Source organism: Talpa occidentalis, unplaced genomic scaffold (genome assembly GCF_014898055.3).
Source record: "Talpa occidentalis isolate TD23 unplaced genomic scaffold, MPIMG_talOcc4v2.1 talOcc4.15, whole genome shotgun sequence".
Classification (NCBI taxonomy): Eukaryota; Metazoa; Chordata; class Mammalia; order Eulipotyphla; family Talpidae; genus Talpa; species Talpa occidentalis.
In genome coordinates this window covers 79,376,790-79,396,810 of record NW_023601543.1, presented here as the reverse complement: position 1 = coordinate 79,396,810, position 20,021 = coordinate 79,376,790, and the positions used below count along the sequence as shown (strand labels likewise).

General features: G+C 45.5%; 1 protein-coding gene across 5 annotated transcripts in view; it reads right to left on the bottom strand.

Moving 5' to 3' along the window:
- SH3KBP1 (SH3 domain containing kinase binding protein 1) overlaps positions 1 to 20,021 on the bottom strand; it is a 316,536-nt gene that overhangs the window by 9,361 nt on the left and 287,154 nt on the right. For all 5 annotated transcript variants that reach the window (XM_037512632.2, XM_037512636.2, XM_054695818.1 and 2 more), the window contains one exon: positions 1,245 to 1,354. In XM_037512632.2, coding sequence (XP_037368529.1) covers positions 1,245 to 1,354 — 110 coding nt within the window. The remainder of the gene's footprint in view (positions 1 to 1,244; positions 1,355 to 20,021) is intronic.

The window sequence follows — 20,021 nt, the reverse complement described above, 5'->3', positions numbered from 1 at the left end:
TCTTCCTGCCCTCACCCTGGTCTCTTTCCCTCCCCATCCCCTGCAGAATGTCTCTGATTTGTAGCTGTCTTTTTATTGTTGTTTTGTTTATTATTATTATTATTATTACCCTTGGCCCCTCATTTGTTTCCCATATACTCCTCCTTAAGTAAAACCATCCGTTATTTTTCTTTTTTCTTCTGACTTATTTCACTGAACATAATCCCTTCTAGCTCCATCCACGTTGCTGCAAATGGCATTAGTCTACCTTTTTGAATACTGCATAGTATTCCATTGTGTATATATACCACATCTTCTTGATCCAGTCATCTGCTTTTGGGCATTTGGATTATTTCCCTGTTTTGCCTATTATAAATAATGCTGCAATAAACACAGGGGTGTAAGTATCTTTGTGAATTAATGTTTTTGTGCCCTTTGGGTAGATCCCTAGGAGCGGAATTGCTGGATCATATGGTAGCTCCATTTTCAGTAGTTTGAGGAACCTCAACACAGCTTTCCATAGTGGTTGGACCAGTTTGTACTACCACCAGCAGTGTAAGAGAGGTCCTTTTTCACCACATCCGCACCAACATTTGTTATTGCTAGTTTTTTTTAATATGTGTCATTCTTACTGGTGTAAGTTGATATCTCATTGTGGTTTTGATTTGCATTTCCCTGTAACAAGGATCTTTCTATAGATTATTCCACTGATGTTCACAGGTCATTTCATCTGTCATCCATCCTCCCTCCATTCCCTCTTCCCTCCCTCCCTTTTTCTTTTCTGTAAACATTTGCTACTATGTCCCAAGCACTGAGGTTTGTACTGCACTTAATGGTGACATGCCAGGCATTCCTACCCTCTGACAGTCCAGTGGGGAAGAACACACCAGTGGAGAAGCAGCTGCCTTTAACCTGCCTCTCCATTTCCTCCTGGTTCTTTTCCACGACCACTATATCTGCTTCATACCGAAGTGCCTAAAAGGACCTAAGGGGGAACCATGTCCAGGGGGAAGGGATGAGAAGGTGTGTGCTCCAGTGACCAGTGTTTCTACAGCTCCACAGCGCAGCAAACTCATGTTTAATTTGGCACCTTCTGCTACATCTCTACCCTCATTGTCACTGACAGTCAACATCCATTTTGGATTCCATCTTTGCTAATGTATATATACAGAATGGAGCATCTTTTGGTAAAATATGGGGATCACTCCCACACTTTCTGCCTCCCCCAGCTGTAGAGAAATGAGAAGCCAGGAGGAGACACTTACAGATGTGAGGGACTGGGATGGAGGCCGCCTCCCTGTGGCTTTTGGTCTGCTTGTGGTCGGGTGACTGAGTTTCTCAGTAGATGATACCACGGAGTCAAAACCTTCTAGGTCTAAAACAAAAGTAAAACAGATTTTTAACAGCAAAAAGAAGTGAGGAAAGATTCTACAATATATTATAAGCACCTCTTTCACTTGATAATCATTTCTTTTTGTCTGGATTACACTTCATCATTTGCAAAGGCCATTTACATTCTTTGGTTATCCAAGAAACACGATGCAACTGAATGAAATCATCACTTCTCCTTGGTTTAACAAGCTAACACAGAGGAAGAGAAATAGGATTTTTTTTCCCCATCCACAACTCTATTCATAAATCTTTAATAGCTACAGAAAGAGAAGAAAAGAATCTTCTTTCTTTCACAAATCCAAGAGTCTTTGGGTAGATAAAATATTCCTGCAGTCTTGACCCAAAAATCAGTTATCACAATACCCATAGAGCCCAACGCTCATGGGCAGGGAATGCCACTCATTGATTCTGAAAGACAAGGAGAGTAGATTCTTCCTCTACTTGTACTGCAATATTCTGGCCATCAGCTTTCACCCCCACAGGAAGCTTGGAGATGGAGACCAAACTTCCACTTCTCCACATAACCCAGAGTCTGGCACCGCTCTGCTTCCAGAGGCGTCACTCAACGGAAATATTCTTCCCTCATCAGTCTGCTCCTTCATTCACTCCATCAAGACTGAGCAACTTCTCTGTGCCACACACAGAGCTAGAGACTGAGGGGACACCTGCGAGCCCGGCAGAAGTGAGCCTGACCTTAGAGAGGGCAGAAGCAGACATACACTCGTTCAGCCAGATGGTCACCTGGCCCGCGTCCAGCAGGAAGGCCTCTGCCCTTGTTGCCACTCTCTTCAGCAAATCATCAGGTCTAAGGGTTACCTGGTTTGATAGAGTTCTGGGAATTTACAATCTAGTGTAGGTCTATGTGTGACACGCAAAGGAGTGGCTGGCAGCGAACGGCCAACCCATTATCACGTGTGACTAGGGCAATGCCATCTCCTCCTGACAAGTAGACTGTCTTATGTCACGCCAGGCACCGCCTTCCCAAACCATCTCCCATTCTCCCTTCTACTAGAGCCCCAGTGTTGACTCAGGAGGAGGCACCCAGGTCCTGGGCTGAAGCATGTCTAGTCAAAGACAATGGTGGCAGTCCTGCTCCTCCTCACCTGTGATTGGTCTGGAGGTAGCTGAACAGCTCAATGTGGGTCACAGAAACATCAAGGGAAGTCTGCTGAGAGCCTCTGGGAAAAAGAATTCCCCCCTGGTAGCGAGCGGAAGGCTGCATGTGTTGCTGCCCCCTCTCCCCTCCTGCCCAGGATGCTGTCGTGTGTGGACAGCATGCCTGGAGCTGTGGCACCTATCTTGTGAACATGAGGGGAGGTACAGTCAGTGCTCGGAGACCTTGAGGATGGCAGGGTAGAACAATGGAAGGAGCCTGAGTGACTGACAACGCGCTGACTCACCCACCAACCCTGGAATGATCTAGTGCCCAAACTTCTCACCAAGTAACTGAGCAATCCCCACTATCTCAGCCACCTTTTAATTAGACATTCTTTATTTGCAGTTGAAAGCATCCTAACTGCTATAACTAAATATCCTGGCTCAGGACAGAAAAGATAAAATTTTTATGCTTTTTCTCCCTCATTTTGCGGAGAGCTTATTTGTTGGTTGTCATAATTAAATGGACTGGCTTGTGACGGTTTTATTCTATTAATGAACATGCAGGTTGTTTCCTGCAATCTATTTCCTTTATTGCAATGTGCAAAACCAAGCACGAGCACTGGTCAGAAGTCATTATATTACACCTGGGATTATATTAAGCGACTTTGTTCTAGCACCTGGTGAATGAATAATTACTCAGTGAACTCACCTTATCAGAGCAAAGCAAGTAGAACCAAAGGTTAACTATGTGCAGAGATAGCACAAAGAAAAATATCAGAGGGGCTGGGGTAGCCCATCAGCACCCAGCACCAGATGAGGCTCCTAAGGGCCCCACTTGGCCACCTGGCTTGGCAGGTCTCTGGGAGGCCATAGTGCTTGGGGTGCACCAAGATCCCCATTGCTAGGGGGGCCTCTCCAGACTTGGCTCACTCAGCTGACCATCTCCAGGTCCTTCCCTTTAAGAGAGTTTTATGTTCTTAAAAGGTTTCCACTCCAACCCCACCCCGGGACTCGCCTCTAGCAAGTTCGTGTTGTCTGAAATTAATTCCCTATTACACACTTGGATTGATGCCAAAAGCCATCCTCTGACATTAACCTCCCCCAAATTCATTTTTTTAAACTCCTTTTTCTCTAATTACAAGATACATGCTCAGTATATGATTTTAAAAGAAGCAACCACAAAATCGTAACCACCAAAAATCTTGCTGCACCAAAAACAACCACTATTAGTATTTTGGTATATTTGCTTCCATAAAAAGATAGTGTAGTTCACACTCCATGCAGTATTAAATGCTGCTTATTTCACTTGACATTACATGCTATGACTCTAAAAATTCTCCATTGATATTTTGATTGTACTGCAATCCGTGGTTGATTTATTGTTGGATTATTAGTTTCCAAATCATCCCCCCTTGGATTTTGCACTATTATAGACAAGCACTGCACAAACTCTAGATACAGGGAGCTTAGCAGGGTCTCTGTGGGGTTCCCCAACAGGGCCTTGAAAGAAGGGAACAAGGGCCAGGACAGGGAGGTCTGCTGGGGGGAGGGGCGGGGCGGCTGTGGAGGACAGGAGGCACGGGTTTGGGGGCATAGGAGAGAGGACTGAAACTGAGCTGCTGAGGAGCAGACTCTGAGCCAGGCGCCAGGGGAAGAGTGAAGGAGGTTGCAGTGAAGGAGTAGGCTGAGGCCGGGCCCTCCCAGGGCTGAGATCTTGGCTTTGGCAGCACCTTGAACAAGGCTCTGGAAGCAAAACCCAAGGAGGGCAAAGTGATTAAGGACCAGTGAAAGGTTAACTGACCCTGGTTCTGCACCTTGGCTGCACAATGGAATCACCTGGAGGATTAAAAAAAACAACAACTCATTTTGGGATCCCATCCTGGTAGTTTACTGAATGTGTCTGGGGTGCAGCCTGGACTGAGCAGGCTTTCCATCTCCCCAGGGGATAGGAGCATGCACACCCTCAAATCTGACAAGTGCTGCTCTATGTGAGGCTGAGGGGGAGGGAGGAGAAGGGAGACTGGGGCCACCAGGTGGATGATGGGGGTGGGGGTGTTCCAGGGCCCAGGGAGCAGGCAGTCTGTCCAAGCGAAATGCCAGGAGGAAGCCTCGTCAGTAGCTTGGGTCCTCCAGCGGGGCATGTGGGGTAAGGCAGCTGGTGGAACAGCTCGTCAAAGAGGTTTCGTGATGGGTGACAGGTTAGCAAGGCCAGAGCAGGAGTAAGGACGCTGGCCAGGTGACCCGGTGTGCAGGTGGGGTGGGAGTGCAGGGAGTACGGGCAGCGGGTGGGATGGGCACAGCATGTCCACTGGTGTGCAGGAACGGACAAGTCCACACGCAGCAAACCCCTGCCCGGGTTCCTGGAAGGACCCCCCCCCTTTGCCCCCCAGGCCCACTGAAATAATTAAGTCCCCCCGGGAGCTGAGGGTTTGCCAAGGTGTGGTCTGTAATAAGTTATACTTTGAAACAAATTCCAAGGCAGCTGTCTCCCCCATGTAGGCTGTGAACCCCAGGAGGGCAGGGACTCATCTGTGGGCTGTCAGAGTCTAGCAGGACCCTGGTGAGGACATGCCTAACACCCTGGGTGTGAAGGAATAAGCGAGCACACGGATAAGCCAGCGGATGAACAATTTCAAGGAAACAACTTTCTGGTTCAAGGTGTGTAGCTTGCAGATGTGCTGCAGCAGCTACAGGGAGGAAGGTTCTGGGCTGTGGTGAAAAAGCATGGTGGGCCCTTGCGTTTTACTGGCTGAGGTTGGTATTTAAATGAGCTGAACACTCGAAGCCTGGGGGCTCCGGGCCAGCACCGAGAATTCTGCTTCCTTTTGGCCACTAGAAGAAAGAAAGGCTGCCCTTGACCTTCACACACATTGAGCTACAGTCAACTTTCTAGTTTGGGGAAACAGCAACAAACCCAAACATCCAGAAAGAAAAGGACATGCCGAGCATGAGGTCGCTTGCTGGACAGGGGGCGCGAGGCCCTGCAGTGCCGGGCGCCTTTGCCTTCTGACAGCGAAGGGGGCCACTCAGTCCAGGTGCCCGTTTCCAGTGGCACAGAGCATGCTCTTGTGACCGCGGCCATGGGAGCTGAGATGCAGGCAGAATTTCCATGACTAACCCACTGTGGTGCAAAGAAAATGTCCCAATTTTCATGGTGGTTTTGAAATGAATCAGGCTGAAACTTGATATGCGCCTTCTCAGCCTGGCTGGGAATTTTTCCTCTTAATAAAAAATGGCCTAATGCCCATAAGCCAATCCCAAACTATTGAACTAGCAAATGTTGAGTATTTCTTAAAAGTTAGTTTCGTAAGGATCAGAGGCTCTTGGCTTTTGGGAAACTTGGAACATGGCCCCTGTGCAGACGTACGGGGATAATTCCTGGTGGACACGTAGCCGGCTTGGAAAGGCCTTGGCCCCTTCGTGCCACATGTTGTTGCCCATTTTCCAAGAACTTCAGTCACACCCTATTGCGTTCAATTAGAACATGTAGCCTCATTTTCCACGGGGGGAGGGACAGGCCAGGGACTACAGGTCACTAAAGCATCCACTGGGAACACAGAGGAGAAACTATCAAGCCTGAGCAGCTCAGTCGTCACCCAAGGAACTTCTGGTGAGCTCGTCACTGGCTCTTTATTGCAGTTCAAGCCTCTGAACTTGAAAAAAAGAGTCCTAGATGGGAAGTTTCCTTCAGTTGAAGCCTGGTAATGTCGTTACCTGCCAGTATCTGGTGGGATGGAAGCCATCCTTTCTCCTCCATGGCCCTGTCAAGGAGCATTAAGGCTGCCGGAACTTCTTGCCTGGAACTGCTGTAATGGATTTTTCTCGCTGAGCCCCACGCCACTCCGCATGCTGCTACTGGGGGGAGATGTGTAAAGTGCTGACCACAGAAGGCGCCTCTCCTGCTTGAAGTACTTCCCAAGTTCCCATGAAATCCCAGTGCCCTGTAGCACAGCTAGTAACCACGTCTGTCTCTGTCCCTTGGGAGACTTCTTCCCCTCTCCTCGCCCTCCCCTCCTTGGGGCCACCAAGATTTGGCTCAGCAAGTAGAACCTCTTCCAAGCAGCAGCTTGCACCCTAAAACTTGGCTTGCATGCTCTCCTACTCACCCATCACCTCAATCTCAGCATGTAGTACCTGCTTGTTGACGTATCTGTCTCCCTCACAGGCCAGGGAAGAAGCCACGGCTTTTATCTCTGCTTTTCTGAGACCTAAAATCATTCCTGGCTTGTGATGAGGGTTCAGTAACTGATTTTTTGAATACATTAACAGACAACCTTTCCAGGCCTCAGTTTTTCCACCAGAAAAAAGTGAGAGAATTATCTGAGCTATCAGAACTTTGGGCTGAAGGAAGAAATCTCACCCTACATGTAAATCACTAGGGTGGAAAATCTGTGCAGACTACAAATAGGACTGTTACAAGGGGGTCAAATGAACACCCGTGTTAGCCGAGTCACCAGCTGAATTTTGTTCGAGCAATGAAATTCTGCAGGAACATAAGCCCCCCAAAATGTGTGAGGATATAGCAAGTTAGCTGCTGTATTTTCATTTATAATTCAGGTGTGAAGTTTGCAAGACACAAAGCACTCAAAGGAAACAATTCTGAGCTACTGTTCAGTCACCCCACTCCCTCCTGCTCATTTAACCTTCACAAAAATCCGAGCTACTCTATTCCGTAAAGGGAGAGATGGAGGGTCAACTTGTTCAAGGTCATCACTGGAAAGTGGCCAGGCCCACATTCAGATTCATGTCTGTGGAATTCTCTCCACTACAGAGCACTGGACAGATGGCAGGAACATTTAACCTTACATTTCATCCAGCCGATGGCAAATTCTAAGAACTATCTCAAGGACAAGAAAAGATATGAGGAAACATAAACTTCTCTGGTAAAGAAACCACTCTGCTCTGGTCACAAATTGGCTTTGTCCTATTTTATTCAAACATATTTTTAAATGGTCAGAAAAAGGGGCTGGCTTCTTTAAGGAAATCTCTGGCAAGAAATGCAAGTTATTAGGCAAGCGAAAGTAGAATGTTTGGCTATTCAGTACAAAGTCATATTTATGTGAAAACTTGTCCAAGGATAAGGGAGACATGGCACTTATTTACTCACTCAGTTATCCAAAAGTTACTAAGTATCTACTGAATGCCAGGCATAGCAATAGTTTGGAGAATGTACAATCACTCTAAATCAGCACTGTCCACTGAAACTTGCTCCATTAATGGAAACCTGCTACATCTGCACTATCCAATATGGTAGCCACCACCCTCATGTGGTTACTGAGCCCATGGAATATGGCTAAGTGCGATAATTTAAATTAAATTCTGTCACATGTGGCAACAAAGATGTCCATGGTGATCCTTCATCATGGTAATTCTCACTTATGATTAGTCCATTCATTCAATGCATATTCATGGAGCATTATGAGCCGGGTTCTGGGCTAGGAACGGGGGAAGGATACTAGGGTGAACAGAATTGCCATGGTAAATGAGGAGAGGCGTACCTCGCTTTATTGTACCTCATTTGATTTCACTTCGCAGGTTTTTCTTAAAAAACTGAAGGTTGGGGGTGACCCTGCAGTGAGCGAGTCTCTGGCATGTGCTCACTCTGTGTCTCTGGTCACAATGAATTCAGGTAGGTGCCCTGTCTTTGTGGACATAATGCTATTGCACACTTAATAGACTACAGTACAAGCATAAGTTTTATATATACTGGGAAACCAAAAACTCTCCGTGACTCACTGTATTGTAATATTCACTTTATGGCGGTGGTGTGGAACCAAACCCACAATTCTGTGAGGTGTATAAAATGCTTCACACAGATCTATAAAACAATCAGTGTTAAGTGGCAAAAAGTAACTTTTCATGTCTGCATTCCTTTAAAAGCCACTGGCCCAAACTTGCAATGAAAAATGAGTAAATAAATCAGGCATTTATTGGAAATAGTACAGTCACCTGTCACTTAATGATGTTTCAGTCAACGATGGGTCACATACCCGATGGTGGTCCCAACAGGCTATGTAAATAGCCTTGGAGGAGTAGGCGGTCTCATCTTGGTGTGTAATTATACTATGGTTGCGCACGATGACAACATTGCCTACCAACTCACTTCTCAGCAGGAGCCATCAACAAGCCACATGTGACACTAGTTACACTATTATTCACAGGAATGAAAATTGGCACAGCCTTTCTGTAATGCCATTTGGCAACGATTATCGAGAAATATAAAAGTGTACACTTTCAGATATTCTACTTCTAGAAATGAAGCACAGAAATGTTTATGTATATGTTATGTGTATGCGGCCAGAGGTCTTCAGGCAGTTCTGCCAATGGAGGTCCTACAATAATTTTGAAACTATACGTAACTCCGCTTACATCTGAAGCTGCCATCTAAAATTTTACATAAGATTAAGTCACAAAGGATATGATTTCTGTTATATTCTAAATGTTGCTATTTTGAAATATAACTATTATATTGCTCCTGAATATAATCAGTATATATTTTACCACCGCCACCACTCACTTTAAGAAATCATAAGGACAACTGAGTCGTCCCCATGAGACTCTCTCCTCTCAGTACAGCAGTGGGTATTAGCTTGGTAATAAGGAGCAGAGACCCAAAAAAAGAATGGCTAGCATAAGGGAAAATGTAATAAAAAAATTAAAAATCATGAATAAGATTTTTATTGACAGTTGGAAATTCTGTATCATTTCTTTTCCTCCTTGATTTCATATTTCCACCCCACTTCCCCTGCTGAATTTTATTCTAATGTAAAGTAGCTTTATGTTTTCCTTCATTTGATCCTTTTCTAAATTATCATCTTTTTCTGCTATAAAAACATGCATATAAATTGAAATTTATGCCCTTATTTCCTGAAATCAAAAGCCTCTGTATAAGACATTTTTGTTCTGGATCGTTATTACAAATGTTACTAGTATACAAATGATCAAAACATGTGTATACACATATCACACATTTTAATACTTTATAAAACATAAAAAAGTAGAAATTTATTGGACTTCCCCCTAAAACACTTCATGTGCATGTGAATGGCTATAAGCACCAGGAGGAGATGGTTTGGTATCAAGTCTATTCTTATTTTTCTTTGTCTAGATGTAGTGCCAGAAAACTTTGTTTACATAAGTAGAAGATATAGGAATGGAAAGAATTTTCTTTTCACACTGTCACCCAAAGCTTTGAAGTCCCTTCGAGCTATATACCAAAAATCAGAGACTGGTCTAGCATCAACAAGCTCTGTTTTTAACAATCTGTCAACGAACAACTCAGTAGGCGCCCCTTTCAATTTTGCTGGAGGAATTAGAAACCAGCTGACTTGCAAATGGATTTTTGGCCCAGGTGATAGAGTCACTCAATTTCTCGACTCCAACACCAATCTTAGAATTGTCTCTTAATTTGCACCTGGAAGTGTACAAGAGTTTGGCCTTGCTGTGTAGTGTGGGAGAGGACAAATGGGAAAGGGGATGAGTTTGAAGAAAAAGGACATAAGAAGATGAGGTGAATCCATGGCCTAGGAAGTCTCCATGTGCCCCCAAGGTGAAGCGTGGCCAGTTTGTGGACCACTGTCCTTAGGCTGTGCCGAGCAGAGAGATCATGGTAGAAGCAGACACCAGGCTGCTTTAAAAGTAAAAGGTGCATCTATGTGACTTATGCGGCAAGATGTCAAACTTAAATTATTTAGTATACAAAATATTTATGGACCAGAATTGTATGTATAACATGATCACACACAACAAACCCATCCACTCACCCAATCATAGACTATCGCTGGGAGAGGTTAAGATACCAGGAGATTTTCACTAACTTCCTGCATGTTTTCTTTTTTTAAGTGAGTATCTCTTCCTTTTGTAATTTGGGGGGTGGGAAGAAGTTCTTTAGAATAAAAGTCCAACTGGAGAGATGATGTATATAAAGATTTTTGATGCAGTTACTGAAATCTCAGCTGATTTATGTGTTCAAGAACCTTCTAATTTCTAATCACAGTAGTCGTGGTAAGAAGAGTCGTGAGGCACATAATAATGTTTCGGTCAGTGACAGGCCTGATCTACAAGACCCCAAAAGCGACACCAAACAGCTCAGGTGCACGACAGGCCATGACAGTGCGTTTCTCAGGAGATGCACCGTCACTCAGCGATACGGGGCTGCATATATGCCGGGGGACGGGGCGGGGGGAGAGGGAGAGATGTGTGTCTGTCTAGCTGAACCGCAGCCACGCCAACTATGCTGAGAAAGCATGTGCTTTGAGTCAATCACTGCACACCATTATGTCTAAACGTAGCGATGACCCTCTCAGGATTTAAGTTCAAGTACACCTACCTGAAAAGCCAGGGTTTATTTAACACATCACCCACTTCCTTGGTGACTCTGCAGGATTTTTCTGCTTCTACATAAGGGTTTGCTGTAGGAACCAAACTTACTTAGAGTGGCAAACAGCCTACCTTTTTTTTTTTTTAAACATTTCTCTCTAAGAATATGGAAGGAAAAAAATCACCTAAAATTCTTTTTTAATTAAGTATATTTTAAAACCACAGATTAAGTTTTTCAAAAGGTGAATAATTTTTCATACTTTATAAAATGTTCTGCCACAACCGTTATTATGGCCGTAATTGTAAATTACCTAAACTTTCATATGACCGACAAACCTTAAGGCCAAAGAAAACTCTAGACCAGACCTTAGAAAGGGCTAATAACTAGTTCTAGATTAAAAGAACCAACAGAACTAAAGGAATGGAGCTAAAGAGGTAAGAACAAGCTTTTCAATCTTAGAATTTTCAATATCCAAAAAACTCAGTTAAAAGAAAGAGATGTGGGAAGCATACTGCAAGGCTGAGCTGGGCCCCTTTATCCAAACACTCCAACCCCCTGGTTTAATGGCAAAAAATCAAGATCCAAAGAGGTGCAAAGCCGTGCCCGCTGGGCTGCCACAGTGCCTGTGTAATGGGGCAGAGGGCATGTTTTCTTGTAGGGAGCATGACAAGTGGGCAGTTCATCTTATTCAACAGCACTTTGCTCAGAGCAAAGGGGATCAGAATGACACTCATAATAACAAGTTTTAATGCATGTGTAAAGCAATAACAAACTAATGTCCAGAATTGCATGGAAGCCAAAATGATGCAGAGAACAAAACTTGAGGAGGAAAATGTGCCAAGTCCAGGGTTCTGGTTACCACTCTGACAGGGATATGAGCCACCGGAACCTCTAACAGGGCTGGCAGTGGCCCCATTCTCCAGCTTTGGGGGAAGGACAAGGACTGAGGTTAAAAGTATTTAAAATGCCATCAAAGGCGCACAGACCTCTCCTGTTGCACCCACTGCTCCCCTCAGCAGTGTATTTTGTCAGTCTGCCTGTTCTGTTCCCCGCTCTGGCTCTGGTGAATCCTCTCACCCTCCCGTGCTTCTGACTGTACCCAGTGCTTGTATAAAAAAAAAATAAATAAATCTTTTAAAAAAAATAAAAAGAAATAAAATGCCATCAAAAAATCTGACCTTCCATCAGTGACTTCTTTTTAAAAAAATCATAAGCAATGATGTTTCTCTAAAAACATTAATCTGCTAATTGTACATTTCTGGGCATTGAGTTTATATGTGAACTTCATCACCCGTCACTCTCTGGGGTCTGTTCTTTGCCTCTGACATTTCTTCCCTCCTCACACCACACCCTCATCTCTCTGTAGACATGCATGAGACCTGTGGTTTCCAGACTGCCCCCAAGAACACAGTCATCACCAGCCCAAAAAGCATCGAGAAAAAGGAGGTCAGCATTGTGAGTCTCCCAGCAAGCTAAATGCCTTCAATTTTTTAAAAGATTTATCTGTGCATATAAGAACTGCAGTGTAGGGCCTCCCTGGTGGCGCAGGGGTTAAAGACAGCACTATCAAGCTCTCGGCAGCCACTGCAACACAAGTTCGATCCCCAGCCAGCCAGGGAGCAACCCACATGGCGCAGCAGACCTCTCCTGTCTTGCCCGCTGCTCCCCTCAGCAGTGTGTTTCAGTAGATCTGCCTGTTCTGCTCCTTACTCTGTCTGGTGAATCCTTTCACCCCCCACACCTCTGGCCTGTACCCCAGTTTTTGTATGCATAAATAAATCTTTAAAAAAAAAGAACTGGGGTGTAGGCCAAAGGTGCGTGCGTGTGTGTGTGTATGTGTGTGTGTGATAGGATTCATCAGAGACAGAGTGGGGAGCAGAACAGGTAGATCTACTGAAATACACTGCTGAGGGTAGTAGTGGACCAGACAGGAGAGGTCTGCTGCACCATGTGGGTCACCTCCCTGGCTGGCCAGGGATTGAACCTGTGCTGCAGTGGCTGGTGACAGCCTGATAGCACTGTGTCTTTAACCCCTGCGCCACCAGAGAGGCCCAGTGCCTTCAACTTTTAAACTTGGAGATTACAGCCTTTCTACCAGGGACTGGCATTTGTTTTCTAAAATGTGCTCAATAAAATAAAAATCAGCAGTCCCTTAAATTAAAAGCCCCCTGCCCCCTTTTTTGGGTGGACGAGTCTGTGAAATTCCAGAGTATGAACCACCTCAGGGAGAAATGACTCAGGCCTGGGGTGTGCCACTACAGGTCACCTCGAAGCTAAATAAAGAGGCTTCTTTTGGCTCTAAGTCAGGGCTCCCTGTGCACTTACATCTCATCCTTAGCCTATCACCCTCAGAGCCAATGACCTTCTAGTAGAGCGACCAGCCTCACTGCACAAGTGCTCATTACTTTTCTCATTTAATGAAGCAAAGGTAGCAGAAGACTGAGTGGGCCACGGCTCCCAGACCATGCCTTAGCAAGAGTCCATGGTTAGGGAACCTTTTCAGTATTTTATTTTTATTTGATTGAGATAACGGGTTTACACTGCTGTTTGGAAGGAGTTTGAAAAGTAAACTTCCTTCCTTTAAAAAGTGAGCTTGTCTAGAATTCTTTTAGTGTGTCAGGGGGTACTTGAACATGGTGTTCTGGCAGGCTGTACATCCCTCTGGATATTTACAGGTCAAACGGAAGCCATAACCAAGCCCTGCCAATCTGCGAGCCCTCAACCAGAGGGCAGAGGCGGGCACTGCAGGCCAAATAAATGCCATGTGCAACCTGAGAACTGCAGGTCACCTGTTCGCTTCTTGCTTCCACACTCATTTGCAGCTCAGAGGCCTGAGCTGAGCATGCTGCGGATATAACAAAGGTTGCTCTATGCTTCTCTTTGCTGTGTATAAACTACTTCCATCCTGCTGGGCGGTCCTTCGCATTTGTATTCTCAAAGCCGAAAATGGGCTCAGCATGTTGCAAAAAGGCAGGTACTCAAGGCATTGGGCTGAAGGAAGAAGAGGAGGCCCTGTCCACAGAGGGCGGCAAGCAACTCCCAGGGGAAGACACGCCCCCTCGGCATGCAGTGAGCCTCTGGGGTCACCCCAAGCGCACAGCTAGTGGGCACTGCTACCCCCTCCCAGCCCAAATGACGCTTGTTACACGCCAAAGCGTCCCTCCGCCCATCTCACCTGTCAGTGGCTTTTCCATGTCACAGGCTGACGCTGCAGGTGGCTCAGGCACAACGGCCCCATCAGTCTGTGTTTTAGAATAATTCACACCACCAGATACATGGGTCCCATTAGATTGTGCAACATCTGTCATCATCTCCCCACTTTGATTTGTTTAATCTCCTTCTATGTCTATCGTATTCATGAGACTTCCTACTGGCACTTTGAAGGTTCATTGCTTTTGTGCTTATTGGATGTGATGGGATAAAAGAAGTTCGTGGGACCCATCAAAAATAAGCATGAGCCCAGACAATGTGATGGACTGTCCTGAGTGGGGGCTGAGCAGGCAGAGGTGACACCTAGGTGTGGACGGACATTTCTAACTGTGAAGGCCTATCAGTAGTCACCCTCAGTTTATATCTGGGGTCAGACTCTCAGAAGTACTGAGGACAAGACCTTGACATCAGCCCTTCTCCTATAGGACTATGAGATGATTTTGAAACCAGTGCTGGTTGCCAACTTGACCTTGTTTATCAGCACAAACCTAGGCTGTGAGCCCTACGCTTCTTAGGCAGAGGTTGGGAACCAGGGCGGGGGCACTGCAGGGAGAGGACCGGGCACAGAACCTCTTCTGAATGAACTGGAGCTAAGGCTGAGTGTCCTGCAGCGTGGGGAGGAAAGCAGACATACTAAGAGACAGACTGGCTCAGGCCCCACCACTCAGAAGCTGAATCTGTTTCACTTTCTTGCTAGACTGTGTTTGACCCTCAGCACAATTTCTTTTTGCTTCTTGTCATCATATTTGAGGCTCCTTCACACATATGCTCTATCTGGAATAATCTAAATGTCACTCGTGACATTCTCCAAGGCAGGCACAGCACCCGGTATATGTTGTCCTGTTAAACAGAGAAATCACTCAATGACTTGAAGCGCTGCAAAGACCAATAACTGTCTTGCTCCAAAAGGGGCAAATTAATATATAAAAGAACTGAGGACAGAAAAACTAACAACCCAAAGCCAGGGATCTAAGTCTTCCCCCAAACTGTCCAAGAAACTCCAAGAAATGATTTCTTACAGCAAAAAGTAGAAATTTCAAAATAAGTCAAGGATGTCATAATTTGTTTATAGAGATTTGGTGTCCTTATATTTAATTCCCATTTAAACTGTGATTTTCAATCTGGGGGAGAGTACCTAATTCTAAGTGTAACACTCTTTCTGCGTGAAAATCAGGCTCAAGTCGTGTCATTGTTTTGAGGGCAAGTAACTGGCCACAGCCTGTGGAGGGGCTGTCAGAGACCCAGGCATCTTCTCTTGTCCATGTTCAAGTTAATTACTTCAAATACATTTGCTTTTCTTGAATACGAAGTCACAGGTTCCGAAAGCTCTGAAACCCTTTTCAAACTATGTTTTATACAGATTCTCAGAAAATTAGCTGGTCCTCTCCAGGACCAAGAGGCTGCACTTGAGGGGACACTGTCTTCAGCCCAGCCGTCCGATTCACCGGGAGGTTCTTGGCAGTGACAGTGCGTTCCCAGCTCCGGCGCTGGTTCCACTTGGGGCCAGATGGGTCTGTTATCAGGGGCTGTCCCGTACCTCGTGGGAGGTTCAGCAGCATCCTTGGCCTCCACCCACTGGATGCTGTAGCAGCCCCACCCCCTGGCCCCCTTCTGTGACAACATCTCTCTAGATATCACCAAATGTCTCCTGGGGAGAGCAGCTGAAAACCACTCATGTAAACCACCTTCCAGCACTGGCAAGTTCGGGCTATGGGTCGGGAAAGCCGGGTTCAAAGCCAACATTGCTAGACTCCAGCCAATGAAACTTGCCCAAGTTACCTGGATGTCTTTACTCCTTGCTTCTCCCCCATGAAAACAAGAACCCTGACACTTCCCTCACAGGGCTGGTGATGAAGAGAAATGCACAAAATCTAGAAAATATCTAGTAGGGACCCAGTCGCTATTAGTTCCTTCTTCCTTTCCCTTTGCTCGCCCGCACTGCTATCAATTCGCCACTGGATCTTCAGGACAGTGGTGGAGGGAGGGGAAGAGCAGGAGAGTGTGCCGGGCACTGCACGGAGGAGCGCGTGTAACTCCCAGACGCGCGCGCACACACACACAGCTGCTCTCCTCAGGAGCCCCTATGGCAACTGCACCTCAAGGAGAAATCAAAGATTAAAAAGGTATTTTCTACCCCCAAATACTCTTAGAGCACACTCCTAAGCCTTTCAAACACTTTCAAACTCTGGTGATTATTCTATTACTGCAGTTGTAATCATACTTATCAATGTCCAGGTGGGCCTCAATTTAAGAAAACTGTATAAAATACACTTTTTTTTTTTAAACACCTTTCAGGAACTTATTTGTACTAGAAAATGATCCCTCTACAAGCTTGAAGGGAACTTTCTCAATATATCTAATACAAACTGGTTTACAGACAAGGCAGAAACACCAATACAGTGGTTATTAGTCTAAATAAACACAACTATTTTATAAGGTGGTGCAAAGGTGCACTTTTAACTGCATACTTGTAAATGAATGGTGTGTATTATCTTCTTTGACATGGAAGCCTCAAAATGGATGTCAGGAAAATTTAAATTAGCTCTTTAAAAAAAAAAAGACAGCTATACTGACGTCTAATTTATAAGTCATAAAGTTCACCCATTTTAAGAGTACAATTCAATAGTTTTTAGTAAATTCACAGTGTTTACAACCATGACTGCAATCCAGTTTTGGAACCCTTCCAGCTCCGCAAATTGATTCCCCTTGGTAGCATTCGCAGGGCACAGGGAAATGCTTTTACATTTCCTGGTCCAAATGAACCACAGGCCTGGAGGCATTTAAAGCTTGCAGCCTTGGGCCCCAAACTGACTCCAAGGTCAAGGGTGGCTCTGTGGGGCAGGTGGCAGGATGGAGCAGCAGCCCTCAGCTTCTTCAAGTGAAGAGGGGGGTGATGTCCCCCAAAAGTAGTGGAAATGGGAAACGTAATGCGATTCAGAGAGAATGGAGGACGAACGGTCAAAACAGAGGAGGCAAGCACCTGAGGAGGAATGAGCAGGGTTTTTCCAAAGTCAATTAGTGCAACTGGATGGCATAGTTCCAGGGCTGCTTCCTGCCTGGAGGCCCGCTGCTCTGTGCAGTAGTGGGAAAGGAATGGGAAAATCTGCAGAGTATTGAACTGTCACAGTAAGTCCCACCACGCGGAGGGAAATGATATATGGCATCATAACAGTAAATGTTGTGGCGCTTGCCTTCACGGCCTATGATCTCCCATTCAATCAGAACAGAGACGCTTCCCTCAGTAAGAGGAAACTGGACGATTTGATTTTCATCTCTATTCATGCGCAGGCCTGCGTTGGAGCTTGCCCATGTTTTCTATTACGCTACTTGAAATATGGCTGCATAGTTTGATACAAACACTCTCTCAAACTGACATCAACAACTTAGTTTTGGACCAACTGATTTCATTCTAAATTATTGCAAGCTAACAGATGCTGGCAGCTACCCACACGAGATCTCAAAAAGCCATGTTCTCTAATTTCATATTATAATAATTTGAAATTACAGCATTATTAAGAGGAAGCTCAGATTTATTTATAGCTCACACTGATGATTTCTAATGGCTTTCAGGGCTGTATTCTGTTCTTCATGGCGGCCTACATCTGGACAGCCGCAATTGTCTGAATCGCTAATATTCTAGGACAAATAATTTCCTCTTTTATTCAAAGTGGTGAGCAAATAGTACAAAAGCAGAGATACCTGAAGAAAGCAGGCCCTCTACAATGTCCTATTCTTCTTGAAAGACCATTTCTGCATTTGGGTCTAAAGACTTTTGCTTAAATCCTCCCCGTCTCGGGCCCCCCTGCTAAAGGAGTCCCTGTTCCCTTGTGCAAGCACTTTGAGCAGGGTTTGCTTCTTCAGCTCTTTCTTCTTTGTTCTCTATTCTCATGGTAAGGACTTGATCTTCCTGACTCAACGATCACATACTTCTAAGCAAACCCATTTATCGGCAGCATCTCAATCTTGCTGCAGCCTAACAAGTGATTTGACACAATTCTGGAAGACAAGGCGACCAAGCTGGTAGACATGTTCATATTCTTTAAGGATAAAGATGCTGAAGCTCAGAGAGTCTGTGTAAGTTATGGGACATCACCCAGCAGGAAACTGCAACGTCACCATTCAGATTTAGGTCTGTAGATTTTAGCCCTGCTGCCAGCCCAACTGTCTTCCTCTCTCACCCCAGGGAAGGTCCTCATAGCCACCTGCAATGCCTGCCCATCTCTCCAGCTTCTGCTCCACCTTCAGCCTTCATTCAGCACTGACAATCACACAGGAATGGCCAACCAAATATCAGAGCAAACATGTCCCCCCCTCCCAACCAGTTCTTTCCCCAGACACGTATATTTCTATTCAAGCCATTTCTTCCCCCACCCCAACCCCCGCCACCCAACTCTAACCTCACACCTAACAAATCATCTCTCCTCCTCCCTGTTCCCAAATCAATGTTACCTGAGGTCTAGCAATATTCTCTTACATCGTTGCTCTGGCATCTTTGGTGGGCAGCTTAATTCCGGCTCCCTCTCACCTGAACTGTCAAATAACCTGACTCTTTGACATCTGCTTGCCTTCATTTGATTGGTCCCACAAAGCTCCTCAGTTATTATCTGAAGTTGCAGACTTGATCATGTCACCTCAGTGTCAACCATCAATGGCTTGCACTGCCTAACGCATAAACTACGCACCCATGCCCCTCAAAGTGAGCCAAGTCCAGGTCAGCACCCCTCCACGACTGCACAAACCCTCAGTTGCTGATCCGGGCTAAGTTTGGAGTGCTCCCCATGTGATTTCCCTGCTTACCTTCAACTTGAGCTAAGTTTATCCAACTTCAAGATGCAGACAAGTCTGCCCCCCTTTGTGGAGCCTGCCCTAATATCCTGGGTGCCAAGGAGTACCCCCCAACTCTTCTTCTTACCACTCAGTCATCATTCACAGATTGTCAGGTTACCTCACTTTTTATTAGCTATCTTAGGGACCCAAGCAGACCCAAAGTCCTTGGAAGGCAGGGCATGAGCGTGAGAGCCTTGGCATCCATTCAGCCTTGCTCTCCAGCAGTATCAAGTATTTAGTGGTAGGTTACAAGGCCGCCAGCCATTATTTCTTGCATTGCCAATAATACATGCATTAAATTTTCAGCTTAAGGAATTATAGTTTTCTGCAATTAATGTCCCCTTGGCAAATCTTTCTGGACTCTGAAATACATACAACCAGTGCTTACTTTCCACAGTATGAAAAGCTTCCAGAGACTAACCCCCCTCCATCAATGCCCCTAACACTTTCAACCTAGCTTATCAAGTTGAACATGGGTGATAGCTACTTTAGTTATCTCCAGACCCAAAGAAAACAAATTCAAAGGCCAAGGCTCTTCAAGGAGCACTGGCGGTGGGAGACTGCCTCCCATCTGTGTGGGAGATCCCTTCTTTCCCTGACATTTGCCATCCAGTGCTGGGGTAGAACAGGGGTAGAACCAGAAATTAATTAGGTTCATTCTGGTTATTCTTGCTCATCCCAGCCACGCTGCTCTGCTCTTCCCTGTCCTTCCACCAGATCAAAAGCTACAGGAGACCAGAACTTCTATTATTCTTGCATCAGTCCAAGTTGACGGAATTCTCGGCTATATTTCCTGACTGAGCTTCTCAAAGGCTGACTGAGGATGGTAAAACAGTTACTGGAAACAGGACAAGTACTTTTGGTGTTTATGATGACAACAGAACCTGCCCCCAGGCCTTCACAAGTTCAGACCAGTGACTGCAGGTCAGTAATTGCCAAGATGCAACTCTATTAGCAGGTTCTGAAGAAAATAGCACTCAAAGAGAGAAGTAAGCCAGGTGACAAGAACATTCATGTTAGGAGTTCTGGTGTCTCCTGTGAAGCCTGCCAACTGCCAGACACTTGCTTCTAAGTGGGCCAAAGCAAACAATGCCAGAAATATTCCAAGTCAAATCCATCCCTGACAGTGGGACCCAGAGACTAGGGAAGGGGCAGAGGAAGGGAGGAGGTGGGAGTGGTTATAAAGGAGCAATGG